The sequence below is a fragment of the Hemicordylus capensis genome, chromosome 5 (genome assembly GCF_027244095.1).
Source record: "Hemicordylus capensis ecotype Gifberg chromosome 5, rHemCap1.1.pri, whole genome shotgun sequence".
Taxonomy (NCBI): domain Eukaryota; kingdom Metazoa; phylum Chordata; class Lepidosauria; order Squamata; family Cordylidae; genus Hemicordylus; species Hemicordylus capensis.
In genome coordinates this window covers 225,267,214-225,290,942 of record NC_069661.1, presented here as the reverse complement: position 1 = coordinate 225,290,942, position 23,729 = coordinate 225,267,214, and the positions used below count along the sequence as shown (strand labels likewise).

At 44.4% G+C, this 23,729-nt stretch overlaps 1 protein-coding gene across 3 annotated transcripts in view; it reads left to right on the top strand.

Moving 5' to 3' along the window:
- WASHC4 (WASH complex subunit 4) overlaps positions 1–23,729 on the top strand; it is an 82,846-nt gene that overhangs the window by 33,906 nt on the left and 25,211 nt on the right. For all 3 annotated transcript variants that reach the window (XM_053254500.1, XM_053254499.1, XM_053254501.1), the window contains 6 exons: positions 4,194–4,319; positions 4,799–4,906; positions 19,691–19,837; positions 20,002–20,081; positions 21,059–21,164; positions 23,257–23,373. In XM_053254500.1, coding sequence (XP_053110475.1) covers positions 4,194–4,319; positions 4,799–4,906; positions 19,691–19,837; positions 20,002–20,081; positions 21,059–21,164; positions 23,257–23,373 — 684 coding nt within the window. The remainder of the gene's footprint in view (positions 1–4,193; positions 4,320–4,798; positions 4,907–19,690; positions 19,838–20,001; positions 20,082–21,058; positions 21,165–23,256; positions 23,374–23,729) is intronic.

The following is a 23,729-nucleotide window of genomic DNA, read 5'->3' as shown; positions in this document are numbered from 1 at the left end:
TTGTGAGGAGAAACTTAACTATGTACACTGCTCTGAGCTCCTTGGAGAAAGAGTGAAATATAAATGTAAAAAAGAAAAAACAATAACAAACTGTGCATGGGGCAGGGCTTAGCGCTTTGAGGAGCTAGTCAATTCTGTCTGAGTGGTCCCGCACAGGTACAGAACCCACTCTTATGAATGCAACAAATCACTTCCAGATCAAAAGTTACAGGTGAGCAATCTGTTTTTCTTGTATATTATTAGGGGAAGAGCAACTGTCCCTATTCAGCCCCAGCACAGCTTAAAGCCATCTAAGCTGGTGGCCTTCACCACATCCCATTGCAGAAAATTCCATAGATTATGCACTAGTGATGTGCATGGACCGGTCCGGAGGCCATTCTACAGGCCTCTGGACCGGTCCGAGCACTGGTGGTTTGAACGGACTAGGATGAGGGTCCCTTTAAGGGTGGGGGGAGGGTGTACTTACCCCTCCCGCTGCTTTCCCCCCTCCGGTGCACCTTTTTTTGGTAGCAATTGGGGTGGCAGGATACCTCCCTGCCGCCACTTCCCCCTCTCAGCTGCAAAAGGCTTCAGGAAGCCTTTTGCACATGCGCACATCGTGCGTGTTTGTGTGTGGCCATGCGCGCACGTCACGGAGACATGACGTGCATGATATGCGCACATCCAAAAGGCTTCCTGAAGCCTTTTGCAGCCAAGAGGGGGAAGGGGCGTCAGGGAAGTATCCTGCTGCCCCAATTGCTACCAAAAAAAGGTGCACTGGAGGGGGGAAAGTGGCAGGAGGGATAAGTACACCCTCCTCCTGCCCTTAAAGGGACCCCCACCCCAATGCTGGACTGCAACTCTGTGGTTCCGTGCACATCTCTATTATGCACTGTGTGAAAAACTGTACTTCCTTTTGTCGATCCTACATTTCCTAACAGTTTCATGGGATAACGCTTGGTTCTAGTGTTGTGAGAGAGGGAGAACAAATTCTCTCTTCACACTATGCTCAGTTTTATAGACTAATATCATGGTTGCCATTGGTCACCTTTTTCTAAATTAAAAAGCCCCACTTGTAGTCTTGCCTCATAAGGAAGGTGTTCTACGCCCCAGATCATCTTGGTTGCCCTTTTCTGCACCTTTTCCAGTTTTGTAATGTAAAGTTTGAGATATGGTGACTAGAACTATATACAGTACTCCAAATAGTGATGTGCATGGTCCAGAGAAGTCCGGACCGGCACCGAAGGGGGGCCTTGTTTTTAGGGCGGGGAGGGCTTGCTTAGCCCTCCCGCCTCCTTGCCCCCGCCAGCACCTGTATTTCCTAGTATAGGGGCGCTGGAAACCAGCCGCCCCCCCCCCGCGGCGGCGGCGGCGAAAGAACTCCCCATGCCAGCCCTCCCTCCCTCCCAGCTAGCCGCCCGCCCGCCCTCCCGCCTGCTCGCTCACCGTTCACCGGATAGAAAACGAGAGGAGCTCCGGCACAGAGCTCCTCTTGTTTAGAAGGCCTCCCGCAGAATGGTGTTTTGCGCGCACCGCAAAGCACGCCGTTCGCCGGAGGCCCGGCCGGGTAGACCGGGCCTCCGATCGCTGGGTAGACCGGGCCTCCGATCGCCGGAGGCCCGGTCTACCCAGCGATCGGAGGCCCGGTCTACCCGGCCCTTTCCCGGCGGGTAGACCGGGCCTCCGATCGCAGGAGGCCCGGTCTACCCAGCGATTGGAGGCCCGGTCTACCCGCCGGGAAAGGGCCGGGTAGACCGGGCCTCCGATCGCTGGGTAGACCGGGCCTCCGGCGATCGGAGGCCCGGTCTACCCAGCGATCGGAGGCCCGGTCTACCCGGCCCTTTCCCGGCGGGTAGACCGGGCCTCCGGCGAACGGTGTGCTTTGCGGCGCGCGCAAAACACCATTCTGCGGGAGGCCTTCTAAACGAGAGGAGCTCTGTGCTGGAGCTCCTCTCGTTTTCTATCCGGTGAACGGTGAGCGAGCGGGCGGGCGGGCGGCCAGCTAGCTGGGAGGGAGGGAGGGCTGGCATGGGGAGTTCTTTCGCGGCGGCGGCGGGGGGGGCGGCTGGTTTCCAGCGCCCCTATACTAGGAAATACGGGCGCTGGCGGGGGCAAGGAGGCGGGAGGGCTAAGCAAGCCCTCCCGCCCTTAAGGGCATACCCCCCACCCGGACCCGAACCAGGCAGGGCCGGACCGGTCCGGCAGTTCGGCCATTCTTTGGAATGGCCGCCGGACCGGTTCGGGCACACCACTAACTCCAAATGTGACTGCACCATAGATTTTTTTTAAAAAAGCATTATGATATTAGCAGTTTCATTTTCCCTTTCTAAAGGTCCTGAGCATAGAATTTTCCTTTTTCACAGCTGTCCCACACTGAATTGACATTTTAAATTAACTATCCACCACAACCTCACGAACCCTCTTCTGGTCAGTCACCAACAGCTCAGATCCCATCAGTGCTTATGTGAAGTTTTTTGCCCTTATGTGCTTCGCATTACACTTACATTGAATCACATTTGCCATTTTGTCACCCACTCACCCAGTTTGGAGAGATCCTTTTGGAGCTCCTCACAATCTGTTTTGAATTTCACTACCCTAAATAGTTTAGGGTCATCTGCAAATTTGGCCACTTCACTGTTTCCCCCAACTTCTAGAGCATTTATTATGGTCCCAGTACAGATCCCTGGGAGGACCCCACTTCTTACTTCCCTCCATTGTGAAGATGGTCCATTTATTCCTATCCTCTGTTTTCTGTCGTTTAACCATTACCAATCCATACATGAACCTGTCCCCTTATCTCATGACTGCTAAGTTTTCTCAAGAGCCTTTGATGAGGAACTTTGTCAAAAGCTTTTTAGAAGTCAGAGTATACTATGTCAACTGGATCACCTTTATCCACATGCCTGTTGACACTCTCAAAGAACTGCAAAAGGTTGGTGAGGCAAGATTTACCTTTGCAGAAGCCATGCTGATTCTCCTCCAGCAAGGCCAATTCTTCTGTCTAACGGTTTTATCTTTGAGAATGCTTTTTATCAGTTTACCTGGCCCAGATATTAAACTGGCCTGTAATTTCCTGGATTCCTCCTGAATCCTTTTTTGAAAATTGGTGTAATATTGGCTATGTTCCAGTCCTCTAGTACAGAGCCTGATTGTAGGGAAAAGTTGCATATGTTTGCTAGGAGATCAGTAATTTCGCATTTGAGTTCAAGAACTCATGGGTGGATGCCATCTGGCCCTGGCAATTTGTTAATTTTTAACTTTTCAAGACAGTTTGGAACATCATTTCTTGTCACCTCAATTTGACTTAGTTTTTCATCTTCTATCCCTGAGAAGCCCAATTCAGGTGCAGGTATACGTTCTATTCTTTGCCGTGAAGACAAATGCAAAGAATGCATTCAGCTTCTCTGCAGCCTCCATATACTCCTTAATAATCCCCTGGGCTCAAGAAATCCACTAGTCTACTCATCCATGACGAGTGGGAAATGTACCAACATAGCTTTTATAGCTTCCTTGGCTTTGCTTATTAGCCACGCTGGCATCCTCCTGGACTTGGTGGTACCTTTCCTCCTTTTTGCTATATATTCTAACTGGGCTTCTATTATTGTGGTTTTAAATAACTTCATGCATTCTGGAGCAAATTGACCCTCCTGATTTCCCCTTTCAAAATGAAAGCAGCAACCAATAAGGGAGGAACGGAGGGGAATCCAGTGTGCAGGGAGAAGGGGAGGAAGGATCATTCCAGACTTGTTCATATAGTGACAAACTGTGACCTGGCATTTGTCTGAACCAGGATATCTTCTCAAACAGGGAAATGGTTCTGTTTTTCTTTCCCTGTTTCAGTAGTGAAAACTTGGAGTACAGCAGAGGTTTTCATATTCTGTAGCCAGCAGCTAAGTGTCTTTACCCTAGTGAGTGGGGAGACCCAGCCTTGCATTGTCGTAGGGAATGGGCCATTTAATAAGGAATCAAGTTAAATCTGAAATTTTGATTAGCACTTTGTGTTTTTATATGGCTATAATTGATGTACTGTGGTTTTTGTCAAACCTTTTCATAATAATAATAATTAACTTGATGCTTCTTTCCCTCCAGTTGCTTGAGTTCACTTGTGTGTTACACAGCTCTATTTGTGTGTGACAGAATCAATTTTAAAAACTGAAATTTATTCACATAATGCAGGTGTACTGATAATTCATTTTCTCTTCCAATTTGTTTAGGGTTTTCTGTATGCTTATAGCCTTAGTAATATCATTAAAACTACAATGAATCTACACATGTCAGTGCAGAAGCCAATGACTAAAACCTCAGTTAAAGCATTATGCAGGCTTGTGGAACTTCTCAAAGTAAGTTGCAATATTCAAATGCTTTTTATTGCCCCTAACATTTGCAGTAATTCTTCTGCAGCCTTTCTTATGAGGTGTGTATCTCCTTAATTTATGGGGTGGTTGAAAGTAGAGCAGAACCAGAGGTAAACAATTCAGTTAAAATGTCAGACTTTGTTCTCTCCTCCTATTTTCTTGTCCCTGAGGGAAAGGAGAAGAGAACCTTCTGGTTGTGGCTTACAACAAAATGCAATTTCCCATTTTGTCTGAATATGGCAAACTGTGGCTTGTGCAACCCATAGTTTGTTCACATGGTTGTCATGCCTTTCTTACCGACTGGAGCTGTAAGATATGGGGTAAAGTAGTTTTCCATATAGTGAAGGCAACCAATATAGGAAGATATAGATTCAAATGACTGTTACAGAATCATGGCAGAAGTATGATAACCTTACTGCAGTTAACATTTTAACTCTTGTGTTCTGAAATCTGGCTAACTGCAGGCAATAGAACATACATTCTACAGAAGAAGTATGATTGTCGCTGATTCAGTCACACACATAGTTCAGCATCTTCAGCATCAGGCTCTTAATGCTATTTCTGTAGCTAAGGTATGTAATCTGAGTTTCAGTAGCTACTTGTATTGTCCTTTCAAGTTCAGTATTATTAAATTGTTCTTGTGGCTTTCAAAATGCTAGGGGGCACAATCCACTGGAGACTCCTCTGCACAACCTCTTCTGAAGCATATTAGTCTTTTGTCAGAGCATTTGTTCCTATTCACTTCAGTGGAGCTTGTGCTTGAAAAGTTCTCGATGGCTTGTATTCAGTGGCTTACATTCAAACTGCATGATTTAAGAGAATCCCTTTGCAAATGCCTGTACCTCTTGAAAATATGTCCCTAGGATTCCACAATTCTCAGAACATATTTTCAGTTGCAGAAGAAAGGGGACTTGCCCTTCCCTGCTTATATATATATATATATATATATATATATATATATATATATATATATATACACACACACACACACACACACACACACACACTCACTCACTCTCTCTCTCTCTCTCTCTCTCTCTCTCTCTCTCTCTCTCTCTCTCTCTCTCTCCCCACACTCAATTAATTTGGATATAGGCCACTGTTGTTTCCCCTGTGTTTGTGTGTGCTCTCTCTGAGCATCCATGCTCTTTCACATTTGAAATGTGTCTCATTTTACAGCAGAGGTGACGAACTTGTTTTGCCTTTCTTTTTGCTTTGGTTTTGGATTTAGTTATCAACAAAGTATTGTCTAGTTTGAAACCTTACACATGATCGCTCAACAGTGTCACTCTTTCTTTATAGGGTATGTGCCACAGTATGACTAGATTGGCTTGAGTCTGGGTGTGAGGTTATTTTAATAGGATTGTGATAGAAGTTACGTTTGTTTTAATTGTATTCCAAAAAAATTTGATATCTTGCCTTTCAGACTAAAGGTCTCACAAAGCAACTTAAATATTAAAAGTACCTTAAAATACAATAAAGATAAAACTGAGATAAATACAAATTCCAGCTTAGAAAGCAGCAGCAGGAGGTGGTGACTCTTTGCTTGCTGATGTTTCAACACACTCACGGCACTACTGGCTTAGAATCTTCACACACACACACACACACACACACACACACACACACACACCACGAGCAGCCATGCTGGATCAGGCCCAAGGCCCATCCAATCCAGCATCCTGTCTCACACAGTGGCCTACCAGATGCCTCTGAAAAGCCCACAGGCAGGGGGTGAGGGCTAGCCATTTCTCCCTGCAACTAGTATTTAGAGGCATCTTGCTTCTGAGGCTGGAGGTGGCCTATAACCACCAGACCTAGTAGCCATTGACATACAAATTCATGGAGGACAGGTCTAAGCCCCTTTTTAAAGCCATCCAAGCTAGTGGCCATCACCACATCCTGTGGCAGAGAATTCCATAGATTTAATTACATTCTGTGTGAAAAAGTATTTCATTTTGTTGGTCCTGAAATTCCCAGCCTTCAGTTTAATGGGATGACACCTGGTTCTAGTGTTGTGAGAGAGGGAGGAAAATTTCTCCATGCCCCCCCCCCCCACTTCTCATTACCAATATGATTCATATGTATGTTTAAAAAAAAGAGAGAGAAATAAAATAAAATAAAAGAATTAAAAGAATAAAAAAATTAAAAAAAAATTGGAGGGGAGGGGAGAGTTCAGCCCCAGGCAGAAATAACAAGTTTAGACAGACAAGAGCTGCTCTCCTGTTTCCATCTTGGCCACTCCTGCTAGTGTTTCTCCAAGGTAGTTAGTGGTTCCATTTAGCTTTCTTTTAATGATCAGGGTTGACCATTTTGTCTGCTTCGAATGCCTCTAGATGGCCACCTTGTCAGATGAAAAATCACTTCTTCAGGGTATCTGTACCACATAGCAGACCCGCCCCCACTAAAAGGAGTGTGTGCACTACTGCTGTGGTGGGAGACCAAGTCCCCTGAGGGCAGCATAACTGATTGTTAGAAAGCATTCTTAGATCAATAGCTCCCTGTTGCTGTGAATAAAACGACACCATTCACCTTGGGGCCTTACTGCCAAAAAGTTGGAGAGGGCCCAAACAGGGCAGCTCCACTGCTCCATGATGGGCTCAGGTGAACAAAAGAGTTCTCCAGTCCTTGTTGGTCAATGCCAATACTTTCATCAGACATATCAAGGTCACTCAAAAGCAAATGTTCTACATGTGGTACAGTACAATGCTCAGCAAGCTATCTCTTCTAGTGGTAGTGAAGCAAAGAAGGCTGGTATGAAGATGGCCTGGAACAAGAGACATTCATAGAAATTGCTGCACACAGTTTCAACTGGTTCACACCAGGCAGTGTGTCTTTGGTCTGTGGATGCAGGTTTTCCCTTTGACCTCTTCATTGCCACAGCAAGCCTGCCACTATGAGAAGTAAAGATATCCTGAAAGGGATCCTGGAAATTAAATGTCCAAGAGAGATAGGAACGTCCTGCTAAGTACATGGATATCTTGGGTGACTACTTGCCCGGGGAATCCATAGCCAGCAAGAAGCCTCTGCTCTCCAATATTTCTTGGTGACTGCCAGTACATTCAAAAGACACATCAGGGCCATTCAAAAGCAAATTTTTTTTCCATGTGGGGCAATATAATACTCAGTAGCTATCTCTTCTAGCGGTAGCACTGCAAAGAAGGCAGGCATGAACACTGCCTGGAACAAGAGACGTTCATAGAAGGGATCCTGGACATTAAATATATGAGAGAGTTGGAAAAGTCATGCTAAGTACGTGGATATCTTAAGTGAACACAGTTTTGCATAGTTTTGCAAACAGTTTCAACTTGTTCCCATCAGGCATCACTTTGGTCAGTGGACGCCAGTTTTCCCTTTGACTTCTTCTTTGCCAAAGCAAGCCTGCCCCTATATGAGAAGTAAAGACATTCTGAAAGGGATCCTGGAAATTAAATGTCTGAGAGAGATAGGAACGTCCTGCTAAGTACATGGATATCTTGGGTGAAGACTTGCCCGGGGAATCCATAGCCACCAAGAAGCCTCTGATCTCCAGTACTTCGTGGTGACTGCCAGTACATTCACCAGACATATCAGGGTCACTCAAAAGCAAACGTTTTGCATGTGGGACAATATAGTGCTCATCAGCTATCTCTTCTGGTCATAGTACTGCAAAGAAGGCCAGTATGAAAACCGCACGGAATAAGAGACATTCATAGAAATTGCTGCATACAGTTTCAACCTGTTCACACCAGGCAGTGTGTCTTTGGTCTGTGGATGCAGGTTTTCCCTTTGACCTCTTTATTGCCACAGTAAGCCTGCCACTATATGAGAAGTAAAGACATCCTGAAAGGGATCCTGAGAAATTAAATGTCCAAGAGAGATAGGAAAGTTCTGCTAAGTACGTGGGTATTTTGGGTGAAGACCTGCCCGGGGAATCCATAGCCACTAAGAAGCATCTGATGTGGTCCCTTGGAATTAGCCAGGTTGAAGGCCCTATTCCTACTCAGGAGGCAACAAACTGATGCAAGCCCCAGCGGTAAGCTGTTCAGAACCTGGTGTGCTCTGAACACAGACCTCATCACCAATACTTCTTGGCTAATGCCAGTACATTCCTCAGACATATCAGGGTGTCTCAGAACAAACATTCTGCTTGTGGAAGAGTGCAGTGCTCAGCTGCTATCTCTTTTGGGGATGGTGCTGCGAAGAAGGCCACTATGAATGCTGACTGAAATAAGAGACATTCATAGAAGTTGCTGCACACAGTTTCAACTTGTTCCCATCAGGCATCACTTTGGTCAGTGGATGTCAGTTTTCCCCTTTGAATTTTTCCATGTCAAAGCAAGCCTGCCATTATATGAGAAGTAAAGACATCCTGAAGGGGATCCTGGAAATTAAATGTCTGAGAGAGATAGAAATATCCTGCTAAGTACGTGGATATCTTGGGTGAACACAGTTTTGCATACTTTTCTACACAGTTTCAACTTGTTCCCATCAGGCATCACTTTGGTCAGTGGACGCCAGTTTTCCCTTTGACTTCTTTGCCAAAGCAACTCTGCCCCTATATGAGAATTAAAGACATCTGAAAGGGATCCTGGAAATCAAATGTCTGAGAGATATAGAAATGTCATGCTAAGTACATGGATATCTTGGGTGAAAGACTTTTCCGAGGAATCCATAGAAACCAAGAAGCTTCTGATCGCCAATACTTCTGGTTGACTACCAGTACATTCATCAGACATATCAGGGTAATTCAAAAGCAAACTTTCTGCATGTGGGGCAGTATAGTGCTCAGCAGCTATCACTTCTGGTGGAAGCTCTGCAAAGAAGGCCAGTATGAAGACCACCGGGAATAAGAGACATTCATAGAAATTGCTGCACACAGTTTCAGCTTGTTCACACCAGGCAGTGTGTCTTCCGTCTGTGGATGCAGGTTTTCCCTTTGACCTCTTCATGGCCACAGCAAACCTGGCATTATATGAGAAGTAAAGACATCCTGAAAGGGATCCTGAGAAATTAAATGTCCAAGAGAGATAGGAAAGTCCTGCTAAGTACATGGATATCTTGGGTGAAGACTTGCCGGCGGAATCCATAGCCACCAAGAAGCCTCTGATCTCTAATACGTCTTTCTTTCTTTCTTTCTTTCTTTCTTTCTTTCTTTCTTTCTTTCTTATTTATTTATTTATTTATTTATTTATTTATTTATTTATTATTAAAACTTTTATACCGCCCTTCCAAAAGGCTCAGGGCGGTTTACATTAAAACACCATTAAAATCAATAAATTAAACAAAAACTATAAAACATAAAGCAACGATTAACAATTAAAAACATCATAAAACAACAATTAAATAATCAGAACAATTTAAAAACAAGTTTTAAAAAGCTGAGAAAGCCTGGTTGAAGAGATGTGTTTTTCCAAGCCCAGGGTGTGCTCCAGAGCTGGCTATAATGCAGCACATATCTCACATCCCCTGAATTCAAGGGTATAGGAAAAGCATTGTGTCCTAGCCCTACAGATGAGACCACATCCGGGGGGGGGGGGTGAGAGAAGAGAGGGATGTTCAAAAGCTTCTTGTTGAATGCCAGTATGTTCATCAGACATATCGGGGTCACTCAAAAGCAAACTTTCTGCATGTGGGACAATATAATGCTCAGCAGCTATCTCTTCTAGCGGTAGTGCTGCAACGAATGCCGGTATGAACACTGCCCAGAACAAAAGACATTCATAGAAGGGATCCTGGAAATTAAATGTCTGAGAGAGATAGAAATGTCCTGCTAAGTACATGGATATCTTGGGTGAACACAGTTTTGCACACAGTTTCAACTTGTTCCCTTCAGGCATCACTTTGGTCAGTGGACGCCAGTTTTCCCTTTGACTTCTTCTTTGCCAAAGCAAGCCTGCCCCTATATGAGAAGTAAAGATATCTGAAAGGGATCCTGGAAATTAAATGTCTGAGAGATATAGAAATGTCTTGCTAAGTACGTGGATATCTTGGGTGAACACAGTATTGCACAGTTTTGCACACAGTTTCAAAGGATGATCATTTTTCAAGTAAGCCAGGCCCTCTCCAGACAGATCAGATTGAGATTCCTCTTCAACCAAGCTGTTTGAGTCACATCCAGATTCCTCTTGAACCAAGTCAGTATTTGGGGGAAACGAGCAGAAATAGTCCAGTTTCTTCTCGATTCTGGTACCAAAATTACGTAGCTCTGAGATTATTAATCCAGAAAAAGATAAGATTTCAACTTGCGGGTAACTTATCCTATAGGTTACTACCTTGCTGTTTAGATACTGGGGTATATCTAACAAACAAACAAAACCCACCACCTAAATGAATCACTAATAAATGTATGATTAAAAAAAACTATTTATTTCTCGGGAATTCAAGCTAAACCTGCAGTTTCTATATGTTATATTTGCTTCAGTCTAATAAATGGTTCCCTATTTATTGATTGGTAAAAGCCATTTTTTAATTGGGATCACAAGTTAAACCCTATGCCACAAGCCTATCACTACCAATATAGTCTGGTTTCCTACAATATGCTCTTTCTATGCATTGAAAGAATAGGGTACAGTTATACAAACTCAAATTTCTTACAGTTGTAAGCATAAACACGTCTACCCAACAAAACATTAATGAACAGAACACATTACATCATATGAAACATGAGAGAATGGGTCCCTCAAATGAAGAAGTAAGAGAATTGCAGAATTCCAGTTATGAGCAGAAAAAAGAACCGGGGAAGGTGATGACGTAGCAGCGATAGTAAAGCAATCAACCTTGGGAAAATTTATGCCTACACATGAGGAGTATGAGAAGTAAGGAGGACACACGGGTCATAAAGAAAGAAACCATATACATAAAATTATGTATATAAACCATGTATAGTAATCTGTTGAAAAATTACATACCATAAATCAATATCGTATTACCAAAAAAACCATTGTATCCAAAAACTGCCATACAAATTCCTTACACATCTGTGGTAATTCACAAAATGGACAATTGTATGGATGTATTAACAATAAAGAAACACACAATAGCAATGAAAGAATCCCAAGGTAGTAGCTGAAGGGTCAAAAGGTGATCAAAAGTTCCTTTTTAGGTGTACAATAAATCAAGAGCTTCCTGTAGTGTGTCACAGGATCAGTCCTTACATTTGCTCAATCTTGCTACTGCTCCAAAAGAACAATTCTTACTGTTATTCGCTGTTACTCTCAACAGGTATCCTAGGTAAGCAGGTATCTAGGTAGTTTGTAGCCTGTTTCCTCCTGCTCTAAGCAGGGCTTCATCAGGAGAAGTTTTTAGCAATTTTCATTAGTGGCTCATTCTACAAAGAATTAAAAAAACCACAGTAATGCAGTGATCCCTTCACTATTAAAATACTTTCAACAGAATTGTTATATAAACTCAAAAAGAGAGGTTTACTTACTTTGTTGCTCCTTACTTAAGACAATTTTCATTAATATCTTGGGAAAATTTATGCCTACACATGAGGAGTAAGCAGATGGCAAATTAGTCTGTCTGGGTTTCAAGAAATAACAACCTTTTGCTGCAACAAAGAGAGTCCAAAGTCCTCCTAAGTGTAGTGCAACAAATTTCTCCTTAAAACTTCATTATATATGAGAGGGGAAAGGAGACTTTCTGAAGAGAGAGTATAGTGTCCTTCCACAGACAGTCAGGAATATCAATTGCTATAAATCCACAGTCCAGACAAAGTATCCAAAATTAAAATAGTTACAATAAAAACAATAAAACAATTAAGATCTACAATTCAAATCAGGAGAGAAAGAGGAATACACCGTAAGAACGACATATAAAGAAAAAACCAAAAGCAACCTTATCACGTACAAGAGTCCAAAGATTTATGACCCGAATAAGTCCTCCAATTATCAAAGGCAGTCTTAAGTCGTAAATCCTGCTCATTTAGAAAAGAAACTTGTTAAGTTGTAACAGGCTAAAACTTCATGTAGAAAGGGAGGTATTTCAAATAGCCGTTCTCTGTTCCGGTAAACGTGTTTGTTTATCAGACTTCCGAATGCTGCAATAAAAAAGAATAGGGAGATTATAAACGTAGGTATGAGAAGTGATAGGAATCAAAGATTAACTCTCCTTAGCTGCAAGGAAATTACATAGTAGTCCGATCTAAAACAGGCAGATGCTTAGTATCCTGGTGGTATGGAATCTCTACGCAGACCTCAGTATTGAAGATAGTCCTTTTCTGGGTTAACCAGGCTTCTATTTAAAAAAAAACCCAGCAACTCCCAATGAGCTCTTCACCTTGAAAAACACCTTGACTGGTTGTTTTTAATTAAAGGCTGCACAGGTTGTCAGACGGAGCTCAGAAGCTTCGTCTCACTTCCACATCGCTATCTTGCTACCCCACACAGTTTCAATTTGTTCCCATCAGGCATCACTTTGGTCAGTGGATGCCAGTTTTCCCTTTGACTTCTTCTTTGCCAAAGCAAGCCTGCCACTTTGTGAGAAGTAAAGACATCCTGAAAAGGATCCTGGAAATTAAATGTCTGAGAGAGATAGGAACGTCCTGCTTAGTACATGGATATTTTGGGTGAAGACTTGCCTGGGAAATCCATAGCCACCAAGATCCCTCTGATCTCTAATACTACTTGGTGACTGCCAGTACATTCATCAGCCATATCAGGGTCACTCAAAAGCAAACTTTCTGCATGTGGGACAATACAGTGCTCAGCAGCTATCTCTTCTGGCTGTAGCACTACAAAGAAGGCCGGTATGAAGACCGCCCGGAATAAGAGACATACATAGAAATTGCTGCACATAGTTTCAACTTGTTCACACTAGGCAGTGTGTCTTTGGTCTGTGGATGCCAGTTTTCCCTTTGACCTCTTCATTGCCACAGCAAGCCTGGCATTATACGAGAAGTAAAGACATCCTGAAAGGGATCCTGGAAATTAAATGTCCAAGAGAGATAAGAAAATCCTGCTAAGTATGTGGATATCTTGGGTGAAGACATTACTGAAGAATCTATAGCCACCAAGAACCCTCTGATCTGGTCCCTTTCTAAGTTGAAGGCAATCCTCTTTCTTCGTGTGAGCAACAAAGAAATGCAAGTCCTGCCTTTAAGCTTTCCAGATTCTGGGGTGCCCTGTACACTCCACTAGTCTGTGCTTGCAGAAGCTAATGGCCCCATGCATATTGCCCAGTGTCAATGTGGACTTGCTTCCAGGAAAAGGTTATCCATTTGCTTTGCTGTTTCCTCCTGATGCTTCTCCTGAACCAGGTGGCTCCCTCTTGCTTTGGTTTCTTCATGGCAGAGTGGCTTCTCCTGTCTCCCAAGAGGGATGAACCTCCTTCAGTTGCTTGAAGGAAGCTGTCAACTGCCTCTGTTGCTGACTGAAATCTGCTGGAGAGAAGAGTACTTCCCCCAGTCAGGCTAAGGCATGCTTCTTGGTTAACACCAACATTTCCCAGTAGTGGAAGTTGATGTCAAGGGGCCACAAATGCTTATTGCTAGTGTTGTTCATCTTGTGTATAGGTATAAGGCAGAAGAGATAGCAGCAGTTCATGCAGTTGTGAGAGCATATCGGTGGCAAAAGAGAAGGACCATTGCGGTTGCACAACTTTCTCCATCAGGGTACTGCTTTTGTTCTGTTGCAGATCCTGGAAGCCAGAGCACCCTCCTGAGTATTCATTCTCTTCAAGAAGTTTTTACCTATTCTATATATTTTAGTAATTGTATATCCCACCTTTCAAATCCAAAGATACCTCAAGGTGGCTCACAGCAGGAGTAAAAATAGCAGTCGTGTGAGTAAAGGCATAAAGAGAGTGCCAGCTGTTATAAACCCCTCTTCCCTCAAGTCTGAACAATCCCTGAGGAACTACTACTTTTTCTTCTTCTTCTTCTTCTTCTTCTTCTTCTTCTTCTGGATGATAATGGCATACCAGGACCGTGAGGTCCCACTAACGCCACCAATTGGAAGTCCAAAAAAGCTCTAACGTCCAAAAAAGGATGGAGTTATAAGTGTTCAAACAGATGGGAAGACTTGAGAAAGCGCCACAAAAGAGAAGTAGCAATCTTCCAATTCCGATGATCCGAAAACAACACTTGAAGAGACCTGCCACAAAGATTAGCAGATTGAAGAGATAGGAAAAAACGCTCACGAGCATCACTAAATCGAATGCAGTCCCACAAAAGGTGATCCACAGTCTCAGGCACTCCACAGAGCAAGCAGAAACCATCCTCAGATTTCCCAAGGAGAGACATCTTGTCCCTAGTCGAGCAGTGACCCGACAACACCCTAAACAAAGAAACCTGTCGGGACCTGCCTGAAATACTGAAAAGCCTAAAATCACGCAATGTCGGACAAAAAGCATAAACCCTCCAACCCGTAGGATCCGCATCCCATTCCTTTTGCCAAAACTTCCTCAGCTCCGACCCTACCCAAGACCTGACTTCCGTACCATTAAAGGGAATCTCGCAGTCCACAACCAAACGATCCAAAGATTGCTTCGCTATTGTGTCCGCGAGCTCATTCTCAAAGATCCCAACATGAGAACGTACCCAGCGGAACCGAACACGAAAACCTCTCAAATGAAGAGAATTATTCAAATTCCAGATGGCAGCAACAGGGGATTTTTTCAAAAAACTACCCCCTTGGAATAGCCTGCAAACCCGACATAGAGTCCGACAGAACCACAAAACTCCCAGGGCGCATGTCCTGGACCCATTCCAGAGCCAGGAGCATCACAGTCAATTCAGCGGTCATAATGCTGACACCCCCAGTCAACCTATAACCTTTTTTTATTCCCAAACTGGGTACAACAAAGGCAGCAGATACCCTGCCACCCTGGACAGATCTGGAACCATCTGTAAAAATTCTACAGAAGTCAGAATCAACAGATAACCTTTCCACAATCAGGGACTTCAATTCAACATCACACCTATTAAAAAGTCCATTCCCCAAACCATCCAGCAGAACCACAGGGGGACAATAAAGCCAGATCGGATATATTAGAGGCACAATTCTCTCCCGCCACAACCCCCCAGGAAGCCCAGACTTAAGCCACATGGACAGCCTAACCGCATGAGGACAACAGCCTCCAGAAAACTTTCCAGGGTCACTAAACTCCCAACACTGATCATATACATTACCCCAGTTCCCAAACGACAAATCACGTAGCCGGTTCCAAAGCACGATATCTAAATAAGTCCGACGCAACCCCCCCGGGCATTTCGCCAGTTACACCCCGAAGCACACTACAAGGAGTGATAGGGAAAGCCCCACAAATAGTCCGAAGGGCCGTAGACTGGATCACATCCAACCTTTGCAAAGTGGACCTAGGAGCGGAGGAAAAAACCTGGCAACCATAGTCCAAAACTGACCAGACCATGGCACGATAAACCAACAGAAGAGACCCTCGGTCCGCTCCCCAATGGTTACCAGAAATACTTCTCAACAAATTGAGACGCGGCCTACACTGATTCTCAAGAGAACGAACATCAGGGGCCCAAGACAGTTTAGAGTCAAAAATAACTCCCAAAAACCGAAATTCAGAAACAATCTCGATCGGAGAGCCATACAAAAATAAACAGGGAACCACCGGAACCGTCCGCCGCGTAAAGACCATTCCCTTCGACTTTAAAGATGAAAATTTAAAGCCCCACTCGTTTCCCCAGGCCTCCAAGGCAAGAAGGGCCTTGCTCACCTTATCAACAGCTCCACACAGATTCCTGCTCCTACACCAAATCGCGTAATCATCTGCATACATACTGCAAGCCACACCTTGTGGCAAAACCGAAGGCAGATCATTCACCATTACATTAAACAGCGTTGGACTCTAAACGCTGCCCTGAGGATTCCCGTTCTGGACATCATGAGGCCCGGAGACAGAGTCCCGGACCCGGACCTTAATTCGTCTCCCCGCAAAAAAGGACATCAGCCATCGAAAAAGCCTACCCCGGATACCACAACAATACAACTTATACAGCAGACCCTCCCTCCACACCATATCATACGCTTTTTCCAAATCCAAAAACACCACAATCAAAAATCCTTTCAAACAAAAGGTCTTCCAAACATCAGTCTCCAGTCGGACCACCTGGTCCAAAGTACTACGCCCCCTTCGAAATCCACTCTGAAAATCCGTAAGCAAACGGTTCTTCTCAAGATACGACATCAATCAATCGTTTATCATACGTTCCATGAGCTTACAGAGTCAAAGTAAAGCAATGGGACGGTAAGACGACGGGTCGGACAAGTTCTTGCCTGGCTTACCCACGGGAATCACAATAGCAGCCTTCCAGGAGGTATGAACAACACCCGTCTCCCAGATTAAATTATAAAGATGAAGCAAAAGCAGTAAAGATTCCTCAGGCAAATGCCGAAGAATCTCATAGCTTATCCCATCCTCACCAGGGGCAGACTGTTTCCCCAAACTCATCGCCCGCTGAGCTCCCAAGAAGAAAAGAAAGCATCAAGTTCACACTCCAAATAGGGAGCAGACATGTCAAAAACTGCCTAATGGCGATCCATAAAATCTGCCCGATGCCGCCGAAAGGAATCTGGCCAATTATCTGAACTACCAATCCGTTGGAACGAATCAACAAGCGTCTCAACCTTCTCCATGTCCAAAATAGAAACAGAACTGCCTGCTGACACCAAAGCAGGAATACCTGCAGATTTTAAAGAAATCCCATTCATCCTCCTGACTTGCTTAAAAACATTCCCAACGGGGACATCTGCCGATTACCTATCACAATAGGACCTCCAACTTTTCCTCTTTGCCGACCGAACGACCAACTTAACTTTAGCCCTCAAACGCTTATAGGTAAGCAAATCAGCCCCAGACATAGAGCGTTTAGCTTTTCTAAAGGCACGATTCCTAGCCTTCACAGCTGAACTACATTCCTCCGACCACCAAGGGACTAAACGGCGAGACACAACCTGGGCCCCAGTCCTAGGAATAGCAAGGGAAGCCGCTTTGCAAATACCAGTAGAGAGAATATCAGAAAGCTCCTCCACCGAAACCAAATCGGGAACCAACATCAATTCCCGCATACACAGCGACTGAAACAGACTCCAATCAGCCTTCGCGTAATTCCATCGAAGGCCAAGCGAGCCCTGTTCAAAACACCCCTGTTCTCCAAACTGCAACAACACAGGAAGATGATCGCTCCCCATATGAAAGTCAGCCAGGACCTCCCAAGAACACTTTCCCGTTATAGAGCTAGAAACTATACCCAAATCCAAAGGGGACATCAATCCAGTGCTAGAATCAAACCTAGTCGGCGTATCATCATTAAGGACCACAAAACCATTATCAGCACAAAAAGCCTCCAAAACTTTCCCATTGGGGTCGAGCTTCGAACTACCCCACAGGGGATTATGACTGTTAAAATCCTCGAACGCCATCAATCAAAGAGGCCAACATGGGTTATACACATTAACAACCCGAACTGGCACTGAAGAACCTGCCAACGGAATTTCGATAATCAGGACCTCAATATCTTCAATCCTGACATCAACTTCCAAAAAATTCAGACCCTCTACAATTCCAAAAGCAACACCACCACCCCTCCCCTCTTTCCGGTCTTTACGTAAAAAAAACATATCCTGGCAGTCAGAAGGCCAAAGAAGAGACCAACCAAGTTTCCTGAATACAAACAACCGAGGGGGGATGCAAAGTGTTCGACAAGACATGCTTCAATTCTTGGCCGTGAGCATAAAGACTGTGAGCATTCCAACTAAAAATTGATAAAGGCCGCAACCTAGGCTTCTGGGTGACCCAACTCTGCACATATCTGGCCAGCTGTAACCAAACCCATACCCAAATACTTCTCAGCAGCCTTCAAAATTATCGCCATCTTTTCAGAACGGCGTTCAGCCTGGGCAGTACAGTTTATCATCTCCACCATGAAAGCCAAAAACTTTTCCTTAGCAGGGAAACGACAAGCTTCTCCACCAACCGCCGCCACAGAGGAAGAAGGAAGAGGGGAAGAAGAAGGAGAATTCCCAGCCTCCTCCACCGCCCCACCAACCTCCTTATATCGTTTAACAGCCACAGAATAAGAAATGCCCTGCTCTATTCTAAGCACTTGAATCTCCCAGGCTTGTTTAGAAGCCGCACAGCCACGATATCCCGGGGTATGGGCGCCACCACAGTTGCAACATTTCACAGGCAGGGAACTCTCGCATTGCTTCATGGAATGCGCACCACCACACTTCCCACAGCGAATCTGACTGCGACAGACTGCAGCCACATGGCCAAAACGCTGGCAGTTGTAGCAACGCAAAGGAGGAGAAATAAATGGGCGAACCTTAAAGACTTGGTAGCCTATAACCACTTGTTTGGGCAACTCCAAACCCCCCAACAGAGCAAAAATCGTGAAAGAGGGGAGAGTTTTGCCCTCCCGCTTAGAGGACAGGCGTTTCACTTCAGAAACAACATCACCCCCTAAATACTTTTGAATATCATCTTCCGAAATACTAAGAGGAACGCCCAATATAACACCCTTCCTCAAAGCCTGATACCTGGGAGCCTGACAAGAAACCTTAATTTTACCCAGAGACGTCAAGAAAAGGAGTTTGTCTAATTGTTCTTTATGAACGCACTCCACCAACAAGTCGCCAGACTGAAGGCGCCTAGCCTTGGAAACATCTCCCAAGGCTTTCCGCAACCACTCCGCCAACTTAATAGGGCTGGTATCTCCGATCGTTACATCTTTATTGATTGCCTTCACCACAGCTGAGAGCGATAACCCGCTACCCTCCCGCCTTTCCAAAACCCCAGCCTGATAGTCCACGGAGCCACTGCGCTTCTTTTTGGCACAAGCCTCTTCAGGGGGGGACCACCCTCCATATCCCCACCCAAATGGCATCCCTTCCCCTTCCCTTGTACCACCCCCTCAGCCTCCATCCCTTCCTCCATCAGCATAGCCAGCAAACAAAACCTCTCCCTTGCTGCCGACAATCAAAAAACTCCTCCAAACAAAGGATGAGCCGACTCGGAGAAAAAACCTCCCCCACCTAGGAACCGAAACCACCACACCAAAAAAGAACAGAGAAAGAACAACCTCCCCCCATCCACCAACACTCACGACCGACCTGAGGAACTTCTGGATTGCAAACATCCCTTTTGTGTTGCATTGCATATGTCTAAGTTGCAGTAGTGGGCAAGGCGGCTCTTTGGGGGATATTTGTCTTAAAGATGTGTGTAATTTTTATTTATAATCGATTTTGTGTTAGATTTGTGTTAGAATGTGCCTTATTTTCCTGAGTTCTTGATATAACATTGCAAGTGCATGGAAGGGTCATAAATGTAATGTTTCTGTTGCTGACTCTTCCATAAATACTATATCGCAAAAGCTGTTTCTCTGTCTGTTTGTTTTTTAAATCAAGAAAAGAGTAATTTCTGACAAGAAGTACAGTGAACAGCGCCTTGATGTACTCTCTGCTCTTGTGTTGGCTGAAAACACCCTCAATGGTCCTAGCACAAAACAGAGGCGGCTGGTGATTGCCCTTGCCCTCAGTGTGGGCACGCAAATGGTAAGTGCAACAGTCCCTCCCCTCTTTGCAGTATTTGACAGTTCCGTTAGCAGTGCATGGTCAGTCTGTTACCGAAGCTTACAATTACCTCTTAAATAATCATTGGATTAACACTTCTATACATCTTTCTATTTTTTTCCACCCCTTTTCTCTCTTTTGTTCAGAAAACATTTAAAGATGAAGAGCTTCTTCCTCTTCAGGTTGTTATGAAAAAGCTGGCTATGATCAGTGAACTTAGGGAACGGTAAGTAGAACTATAGAGTGATGCAGAAGAAAAGAGTGTAAGGTCTTAAATATGAGACGCCTTGGAGGCATGCCTCACATAGACTACTACTGCTAATCATCATACTGTGTCAGAATCAGGATTTTGTCTATTCTGTATAGACTTTGATTTTGGACGCTGAATTCAACATCCTGAGAACCTCCGGAGAGGAGAGGTGGTCTTGTGGTAGCAAGCATGACTTGTCCCCATAGCTAAGCAGAGTCTGCCCTGGTTGCATCTGAATGGGAGACTTGATGTGTGAGCACTGCAAGATATTCCCCTCAGGGGATGAAGCCGCTCTGGGAAGAGCAGAAGGTTTCAAGTTCCCTCTCTGGCTTCTCCAAGATAGGGCTGAGAGAGATTCCTGCCTGCAACCTTGGAGAAGCCGCTGCCAGTCTGTGAAGACAATACTGAGCTAGATAGACCAATGGTCTGACTCAGTATATGGCAGTTTCCTATGTTCCCCTTCCTTGTGTTGGCTTTGTATTTATATGAGATTGAATACTTAATTGGGTAGAGATATATTCTGTGAACAATTTATTTTGGATTATACTCCTCCTACCATACTGTGTCCCATTTCGGTGGGTCCCTTTCTGGAGCACAGAGGGATGCTGTGTAGAGAAGAGAGTGGAGAACCGTATGAACCTCTCTTCAGGTGGGCTTGATAGGACACAGACCACTGTTTATAGCTTTTTAAAAATGAGCTGTCTTGAGGCCATTTGGCAATAAGGTGGGGATATAAATACCATACATGAAATATGAAGATAGACTCTGAAAGCATATGGTAAATGCTGAAAGTTCAGGAGCAAATTGAAGGGTGATGCATATGAATTTCTGGATTTTTCTTGCTTATAAGGTAAATAAATGCCCCTTTGGAGTCAGTGCTGCAGAAATGTTGGACATTTGCATTCACTGGTGTTCCTGTTCTTTCTCAACAATTCTACTAATTGCCATTCTAGAGTCCGAGCACAGTGTGACTGTTGCTTCTTGTACTGGCACAGAACTGTGTTTCCGATTTATCTGGATGATGTCTATGAAAATGCAGTGGATGCTGCTAGGTTACATGTAAGTGAAATGTTGATCTGAAATAGCAAGGTGACTCTCTTCAAGGGACACCTTAATTCTAAAATCAGTTTGAATAAATGTATCAGATAAGTAATTTCAAGTGTGCCTAACTCTGTTTTGGAAATAGTGGTGCAGGTTTTTATAACCACTGCCCATTTCAAACCCCTTATAGTCTTCTTAACTCCTTTTCTTGTACACTTTGAATACTTGCCTAAGAACACTCTGAAGGTTTTTATTTTCAGTGGATCAATGTGATTTACCTAACCTTTAACAGCTATCCACTGGCCATTTTAACTTGTCTCAGGATCAGTTGCATTTCATAAAACTAAGGGGGGGAATTACCACCACCACCACCCACCGGCATTTTGAATTCCTTGGCTCTGAAGCATCATTGTAGGGAACGATATGAGGCTTTCCCTTTTGTTTAAGGCTCAGTGCAAGTATCAGACTAACCATGATTTAGTCAGTGTGATTTTTGACATAGGTTTGGAAAAAACATGGTTTGTGCTGTCTCTAATTTGGCTTGATATCTTATCTGCCAAACCATAGTTACAGTAATTAAGCTGTCTTCAGGTACCACTACATCTAAAGTAAAGATGGAAGTGCTGAGCAAATGCAAGCAGGCAAACATCTTTAAACCAGGGCGTGGGGACTATGGAGCAAGGGGGGACAATTATCCCCCACCTGCCAAAGTCTGGGGGGGGGCATCAAAGCACACACTTGGCCAGGGTTCCCCCTTTGCCCCTTCCCACACCCACCCAACCGGCAAGTGAAGCACTCCCTGGCTGGGAGCACGAGGCACACCCCTTTCCTTCCCAGCCAGTGTTTGGACAAAGCCCAATCAGCCAACGTTTCAATGAAACACTGACTTGGGAGAGATGGGAGAGGGTCCGAATGGGGACCTTCTCCAAGGGGGGCACCCTCTTGATGTCAGATGCAAGGGGGTGGGGCCAATGCTGAGGACAGGTCCCAACAACCCTGACTGGGGAAGGGAAACTGATGGGGCTAACGGGCCCTGTCCTCGGCTTTGGCCCTACCCCCTTGTGTCTGACATTGATGCAGGGGGTGTGGCTTGGGGGCACATGCGCTTTGCACACATGGTTGTAAAGCCTAGGAGGCAAGGGAGCCACCAGAGTGTTTTGTCCTCCAGCCGCAGCCAAGCTCCCTTTGCCCCTGTTTTAAACCATGGTTTACCTGCACATTTGGAAATTCAAACCACGGCTTGGATTTAAAACGGTAGTTAGTACATAACCATGGCTTGGTTTGATACCTTATGAGCCATAGCATTGCAAAGCTATAATAGCAATAGAGACTTGGGTTAAAAGAAGTTCCAACCAAAGACTACAAAGGTTGGAGGAGCAGCCATCACTGTGCGCTCCTTTCTAGTTCTAGGTATCATATATCTGATTCCTCCAGTCTAATTGCTTTATATGTGGGGAGGCGGGGCAGGGAGGGGGACTCCAGGCCCTTGATGAGAGTCAGGTCCCAGGCTCACTTCTTCATTGACTGGCAGAACCTGCGCAGTGTTTAGAAAATACTCTGGGCAGGAGAAGATGGGAATTTGCAAGATCAATGAACGGAAACCCCCACATGACCAATGGATAAAACTCAACTATTTTCCATCTGTAGTTGTGCCACACAACAGTTATTTCAGTTTGAGTCCTTTAAAAAGTGGGGCGGGGCGGCAGGGAAGGGAGGAAGATAAATCATTAGCAAAAGTAGCCAAACTCAGCTCGCAAAACAGACTTTCCCTGCTGCTTCCCACTGCAGCCCTCTTGTGCCCCCCTAAAAGGTTTCTCTTGAGATTCAGTGGAGCCTCCAAAATGGGGTATAGGAGACTGCAGCAGGAAAGAAGAAATCATGGAAATTAAGGAAGCCATCTTGTACAAACAGAAGTGCCTTTCCACTTGCACAGGGCACCTTTTGATCCAAGCTAGAGTACTTTCTTCAGAAATGTAGATGTCTCATCTTTGGACTTGTCTCAATAATGCATCATTGTTCAGGATGCAGAGTTTGAATGCTCTCTGCATAAAATACTTGTTAGCCTAGGCCGTTACTTGACTTCTTTATTAATTTGGAACTTTTTCCACAGTACATGTTTAGTGCACTGCGGGACTGTGTACCAGCTATGATGCATGCCAGGCATTTGGAATCCCATGAGATACTTCTGGAGAGTTACGACAACGAAATCATGGATGTTTTAAATAAGGTGGTAATACAACTATTGTGCTCTTTGAATGAAAACTGTGAAGAACAATTTGAGAATATGCACTAAAATCTGCCACTGTTGAGGATTTTTGTGAATAAGCCTGCAGCTGCATATGTATTAGTCTGGCAGCTATTGCTATATTGTTTTTATCTGCAGATTTTAGTAGTATTTTATTGTAGATGTTTTGTTTTTAAAAACTAGGCTGCAAGTTGCCCTGGTGGTTGTGAAGCTGAAGGACAGCCTAATAAAGCTGTTACCTAAATGAGGATGTTTTCTCTTCTTGTAGTCTACTGTAGATTTGTTGGGGGAAGGCTATTATTATAATAAATAAAATATTTGAATTTTGTGTAGAACTT